The sequence below is a fragment of the Rhineura floridana genome, chromosome 14 (genome assembly GCF_030035675.1).
Source record: "Rhineura floridana isolate rRhiFlo1 chromosome 14, rRhiFlo1.hap2, whole genome shotgun sequence".
Lineage (NCBI taxonomy): Eukaryota > Metazoa > Chordata > Lepidosauria > Squamata > Rhineuridae > Rhineura > Rhineura floridana.
This window is the reverse complement of record NC_084493.1, coordinates 359,997-366,477: the sequence shown is the minus strand read 5'-3', so window position 1 is coordinate 366,477 and position 6,481 is coordinate 359,997. Positions and strand designations below refer to the sequence as shown.

General features: G+C 57.7%; 1 protein-coding gene across 12 annotated transcripts in view; it reads left to right on the top strand.

Annotated features, from left to right (window-relative positions):
* The first annotated feature begins 518 nt into the window (after positions 1-518).
* Positions 519-6,481, top strand: part of PPIP5K1 (diphosphoinositol pentakisphosphate kinase 1) — a 42,223-nt gene continuing 36,260 nt past the window's right edge. For 4 of the 12 annotated variants that reach the window (XM_061594742.1, XM_061594743.1, XM_061594741.1 and 1 more), the window contains exons 1-8: positions 773-2,331; positions 2,500-2,677; positions 3,258-3,453; positions 3,540-3,630; positions 4,108-4,193; positions 5,114-5,268; positions 5,748-5,849; positions 5,966-6,127. In XM_061594742.1, coding sequence (XP_061450726.1) covers positions 2,528-2,677; positions 3,258-3,453; positions 3,540-3,630; positions 4,108-4,193; positions 5,114-5,268; positions 5,748-5,849; positions 5,966-6,127 — 942 coding nt within the window. In that variant the 5' untranslated portion in view covers positions 773-2,331; positions 2,500-2,527. Of the gene's footprint in view, positions 571-772; positions 2,332-2,499; positions 2,678-3,257; positions 3,454-3,539; positions 3,631-4,107; positions 4,194-5,113; positions 5,269-5,747; positions 5,850-5,965; positions 6,128-6,481 lie in introns of those variants that run through there. The other 8 variants (XR_009758911.1, XR_009758910.1, XR_009758909.1 and 5 more) reach the window with 6 other exon arrangements.

Genomic DNA, 6,481 nt, shown 5'->3' with positions numbered 1-6,481 from the left:
CAGCATTCCCACTATTTACCAGGAAGGTTACCAGGTCAAAAAAAGAAGATAAAATGAGACTGGCAGGATTTGCTCTTGACCAAGCCATGTTGGCTTCTTGTAATCACTACATTGTTTTCAAGGTGCTTTATAATCTGCTCCAGGATTTCCCCAGGGATCCATGTCAGGCTGACTGGGCTGTAGTCCCCAGTTTCCTCCTTTCTGCCCTGCATTGTCCTGCTTTTCTGGTACTTACTTGAAACGTTCGTCCTCTTCCAGCAACACAAGCACGTGAGCGTGATTCAGAGGGATCTGCAGGGGAGGGCAGACAAAAAACTCCAAGGAGATTGGAGCCCCTCTGGCCTGCAGGGGGAGCCCCTCCCTCCCCCTCCGGGAGCCATTTCCCTTTTCGCCCACCAGGGGCCGCCCTGCCGCAGCGGAGAAGCTGAGAAGCGACCAGCTTGACCTTGCTGCGTCCCGCCCCTACCGCGCGCCGATTGGATATCTGTCCGCAGTAAACACGCGCCGATTGGCCCGCCGCCGCTCGCGGGCGCTGCCGGGTTAGGCTGTCCAGAGGCAGCTGGCAGGCGGGTGAGCCGGCGGGAGCGCGGATGGGGGCGCACGCGATTGAGCGGCGGGGGCGCGCATCTCCCACCCACCCCACGGAAAGGAAAGGGAGGGGGCGCTCCCACGTGGCCCCGCCCCTTCGGGGTCCCGGCTGCGCGGGCGGGGAGAATTTCCGAAGCAGCCTCCGCGAGGGGAGGGGCTCGTGGGGGATGGAGGGGGCGCGGCCCTCTCACTCCTCGAGGAGCTGGATTTCTGCTTGCGCGGGTCGGAGGGGAGGGGCTCTGGGGTGGGGATGGCGGCACCAGTGACGCCCCTCCTCCTCCTCCTCCTCCTCCTCCTCCTCGAGGAGCTGGATTTCTGCTTGCAGGGATCAGGCCGGGCGCGCAGGCGCCTCCGGGCCTGGGAGTTTGCGCCCTGGGGATGTCGCCTTGGTTAGGCCAGGGAATGCCGAATGTGCTTGGGAGAAAGGGCGCGTTGCAGAGCTGGAAAAGGGCAGCCAAGCTGATCAAGGGGATGGACGATTAAGCGGAAAGGCAGCACCATCTGAAGCGCACACAATTCCGTACAGTGCGCAGATGAAAGTGGACAGAGAAAAGTTGTTTTCTCGCATAACAAGTAGAACTCGTGGATCCCTTCTGGAGCTGGACGTTGGGAGATTAAGGCCACTAGATGTGTTGATGGCCACCCACTTGGATGGCTTGAAAAGAGCATTGGACACATTTAATGGAGGAGGAGGAGACCACAAGGGATTACTCTTCCCAATGGCTGCGTTCCCCCTCCAAGGACGGAGGCTGCCTGCTCCTGATTTCAGTTGCTGGGAATTGCAAGTGGGCGGAGGGCTGCCGTTGCGCTCAAGACCCGCTGGGGCACCTGGTTGGCCACCATGGGGAGAGAATGCTGGCCTAGATGGGCCCCTCTGGCCTGATCCAGCAGCCAGGCTCTTCTTGGGGAGTAAGCAGTGCCCTTCAGCATCATCACCATTTTTTTTTTTTTGCTTCACCAAATCCAGCTTTCTTGCAGGGCCCAAGTGGGGCCATGTCTGCGTTGCTCTTCAGCCTTGTTGGAGAGCTGACCTGGCCAGATGCCAGATGGCAGCCTCTTCCCAAAGGATCGTCAGGCAAGGCCCGTGCATGTTTGCTCAGAAGCAAGTCCCACTGGGCTCCAATTCCTCGGACCAGACCTTCGGTCTTGCGGCCAATTGGCAGCACAGTTCCGACATGTTCTGGTCTCGTGACTTCCCTCTGGCCTGGAATCTGTGCTGCAGAAAAGAGGGTGGTTCAGGAGAGAGACGAGAGGTTGGCCTCCTTTGGGCAAGATGGCCTTATGTTTATTAAAGCTGTTGTAAGATGTGTTGAATCTGTTGCTGGCAAGAAAAAGCCCATTGCAGGGTTAGGAATTCTTAGGGAAGGGCTGGCCAGCAGGAGAACAGCAGCCCTGAGGCCCTTTTTCTTTTTCTGTGGAAATGGTGAGTGTAGTCTTGATCTCCACACCAGTGTGGCTGTCTGCTTGGGAAGCTGGCATGGCCAGGCTCTGTCTGTGGCCCTGGCCCTTGCTTGGCAGTGTGGACGAAGAGCCACACGCCTCTTCTGCTCTGCTGCGGGAGCCGCCAGCCTAAGCTCTTCCTTCTCCCTGCAGACTGTGCGGATCGGTGAAGAGACAGCTTGGGGAAAGCTGCCTGTGCCCTGTGAGGCTCCCCGGGGGAAGCAGCCGTGGGGGCAGCCACTGCCTCCTCCTCCTCCTCCTCCTCCGCCTCTATTTAGCCAGCAGCCTGAAACATGCAGCAGTGTAAGCCCAGAGTGTTAGAGTGGGTGGTGGTGCTCCCCTCCGAGCCAACTGGGGCAAACGGCTTGCAGCCACCCACCATGTCTCTGCTGCTGCCCCCCTGCTCCCAGTCCCCCCTCCTGCCCCCCTTCCAGTCCACCGGGCTCCCTTTTGACTCCGGCTTGCTTGCAGAGCGGGATGGTTGGCCTCCCAGCCTGGAATGTCGTCCTGGACGACCACCCTTGAGGGCGAAGGGACAACCCCCAAGTTCTTTGTTGGCTCTCGAGATGACGAGGTGGATTTCCTGGGATCAGACATGAAGATGGACGAGACTGATTTCTTTGAGGATGAGGAGGAGGAGGAAGAGTTGGTAAGGGGCCGTGTGCTACTTGCCATATCTCCACCTGTGGAGTTTGCCTTTGCCTCTGATGGGGGCAGGGCCCCCAAATGGAAGGATGCTGAGGTGAACAGAGGGTGGGGGTGGGGTTCCCCGCTGCTCAGCCGTTTGGCTTCCTGACCAGCATGGGGTCGGCTACAGCTCTCCAGGGCAGAGGCCCTGCCTCACAAAAACAGCAGCCATTGTGGGACAGTTTTCTGCAGTGGGGAGGCCTTCCCTGTTTTGGAGCTTCTGGGAGGGGAAGGGAAAGGAAGAGCGGTTTGCTCCCTTGGTAGAAATGTGCTCACTTACTCTGAAGGAGTCCCATTGAAGGCAGTGGGGCAATTTAATGCCTACTTGGAGTAAGCACATGGGAAACTCCCTCTGCCCCTTTAACCGTTGGCAGCATTCAAGGCCTGCTGCTCGATCTGGCTGGCCAAGACGAAGTCCTTGGGGCTGCAGTTTTTGGCTGGTGGTGGGAAGAGGCTCTGCTTGAATGAGAGTTCCCATTGCTCAAAGCAGAAGCTGCCAATATGGTGCCAATATGGTGCCAATACGCTGCCGTCTCCCTCAGCCTCCGGAACGGCAGATTGTGGTTGGCATTTGTGCCATGACCAAAAAGTCCAAATCAAAGCCCATGACGCAGATCTTGGAGAGGCTGTGCAAGTTTGAGTACATCACGGTAGTGATCATGGGGGAGGACGTCATCCTGAATGAACCTGTGGAGAACTGGCCGCCCTGTGACTGCCTCATCTCCTTCCACTCCAAAGGTGAGAGGCCTCCTGACCCCGGCTCCTCCTTTGCCTGGCTGCTCTCTGGCCAGCCTGTTCTGAGGGCCACTCTTGCTGTCTTGCAGGGTTTCCGCTGGACAAGGCCGTTGCGTACGCCAAGCTCCGCAGCCCTTTTCTGATTAATGACCTTGATATGCAGTATTACATCCAGGACAGGTAGGCGTGTGGAGAAGCTGGTTGAAGCCAGTGGGTTACGATGGGCCATCTCACCTTGCATGCGCTGGGATCCAGCCCTGCCTGCCCCCCCCCCCCAATTGCCAGGAGAAGGCCAGTTCCCAGGCTGGTTACAGGCTGCAGAATTCAGCCCTGAGAGTGGGAGGGTTTCTGTTTCTGGCTCTCATCCTGCAGCTGAGTTGCTCTCCAGCAGTGTGGCAAAGATGGTGCATCAGCCTTGCAAGGTAGCCTATCCTGGCACCTGGCTGGCTGGCCCTGGGGGGTCTGTGCTAGGCTTCCTTGCCTCTTTGTAGCAGAGAGGGAGACCTGCCGTGCCACGTTTCTGTGGAGAGAGGGTGGCTGGCTGGCTGGCCGAGCAGGATGCTCTGTGAGACCAGGGCGCTCAGAAGCAGGGCCCAAACCCACAGCATTCCTCAGGGAGCCCCCGCTGGCACTCCTGCTTCTGCATATCTTCTGCAGGCGGGAGGTCTACCGGATCTTGCAGGAAGAGGGAATAGACCTGCCTCGCTACGCTGTGCTCAACCGGGACCCTGACAAGCCGGACGGTGAGTGCCCTGTGAGGAGAGGGTGGAGGATCCGAGGCCCTTGGCTGGCAAAGGCCCCCTGGCCCCCAGTCCCAGCAGGCAGCCTCTGTCAGCAGAGCTGCTTCTGGACCAGATGTGTGGGGTCTTGAGCCCCTGAACAGACTGAATGTCATGAGGCCATCAGGAGGGTCCCTGGCTTGTGGCAGAGATTCCTGCTGTCAGGCAAAGGATGCCTGAAGGATTCTGCTTGCTCTTGGGGTTGCCCCAAACCACCAGCTGCCTTGCTGAGGCTCCTCTGGAGGTGCTGGAGAGTGGCTAAGGAAGCTGGAGCAGAGGGGAGGCTTTTATTTGTGCCCAGGGAAGCAGCAGGGAGTGGATGACAGTCAGGCAAATGGCACAGAGTGGATCCCTCTTCAGGAGCCATGGGGAGCCCACGTCTGCTCTGGCCTCCAGATGTTGTTGGGCTCCCATCAGCTGTCACCATCCTCATCCTCCCTGGCCATGCTGGCTGAGGCATATGGGAATTGGGGCCCAAGGGCGTCTGGAGGGCCACTGCAGGGTTCCCATCCTTGCCCTAGATGAAGGCTGGCAAATCCCGAGGCAGCCCCTCTCTCCTCCAGCACTGGCTTGCACCCAGACAGACAGCCACCCCGCCTTGCCTTCCTATGATCATTTTATTCCCATGTTGCTGTATCACCACACTGGCTCTAGTCTTTCCATCTTACGATTTTATAATTTTGAATGATTTTATTGTACACCGCCCTGATTTTTTTTTAATGCTTTGGTGGTTTATAAATGCTCTTATAAAGAAAAGTCCAGCCCACCTGCCCCTGGCTGTCTTGTAGGGCGGAAGGTGGCCCAGCCGTCAGTGTCTCCAAGAGGGAAGTAGAGAGGCTGGAGAAGGTATCCCCCCCCCAAATGCAACTGTCTTTTCCCTGCAGAGTGCAACCTTGTGGAAGGAGAGGATCACGTGGAGGTGAACGGAGCAATTTTCCCCAAGCCCTTTGTGGAGAAGCCCGTCAGTGCAGAAGACCACAATGTCTATATCTACTATCCCACCTCAGCTGGTGGGGGCAGCCAGCGCCTTTTCCGCAAGGTGAGGAAGGCTGGGGCGGAAGGGGAAACCTCGAAACTTCACAGTCTGTGCTTGAACTCCAGAAGCAATGCAGGATTTTCTTGTTTGGGCTGTGTTTTAAAGAGTGAGGTTACACAGGAGGTGGGAGGATTTAAAAAATTGTTGTTTACAGAAGAATAAAATACTGATTATAATATTTTATTTCATTTTTTAAAATGTGTCCAGTTTTCAATGGCTGTTCCCCATCTAACACACCTGGGACAGGAAATAAATAGTACAGCCTTGCAAAGTTTCGGGCAGGATACTCTTGTCTTGTACCATCCATGGCAAGAGTGTGTGCCCACTTAGGGAGCCACTGTGGGATCTAGCTGTTGCCTTGGAGTGCTAGCAGTTGTCCCTGGGCTGGGAGGGCAGTCCCATGGGAGGCCAGAGCAGCCTGCCGGCCAGCCAACATCTCAGCCCTGTCCTCACCCCACTGATGATTTTTCCGCCTCTTTCAGATTGGAAGCCGGAGCAGCGTCTATTCCCCAGAGAGCAGCGTACGGAAAACCGGATCATACATTTACGAGGAGTTCATGCCGACAGACGGCACAGATGTCAAGGTCAGGAATGGGTGTGGAAGGGTGAGGGAAGGCCTTTGCAGGGGGGGGCAGAGGTGCTGCCTGCTCTTGAAGGCTGGGTGGGATGAGGGGATCAAGTTTTGGCTTCTGTGGCCCAGGTGTACACAGTCGGCCCAGACTACGCACACGCGGAGGCCCGGAAGTCTCCTGCTCTGGACGGAAAAGTTGAACGTGACAGCGAAGGCAAAGAGATCCGCTACCCAGTTATGCTAACGGCCATAGAGAAGCTGGTGGCCAGGAAAGTCTGCGTGGCTTTCAAGGTCAGTGCTGGTCTCTCCCCCGGCCTCCCAGGGCACCTGCTCTGAGTGTAGCTGCTTCTCCTGCCAGGGCCTGGAGCCTGGGCCTCCGGGGCAGAGCTTTGAACGAAGCCCTAGTGGAGTAAGGGGGCCTCTGTGTTGCCTCCACACTCTGTGCCCAGGCGGCCAGCCTGCGCCTGCTGCCTCTGCTCCCCATGAGCCCCAGGGGGTTCCAGTGCTACTGACACTGGGAGCTTCTGAAGCCCCCCTGGGAGGTCTGCCGATGGGCCTTTGCGCTGCTCCGGACCTGTGCAGCGACAAGAGCCAGGGAGGGGTGCTGCTGCTGCTGCCGCCGCTGTACTTGGTTCTGTTCTTGGC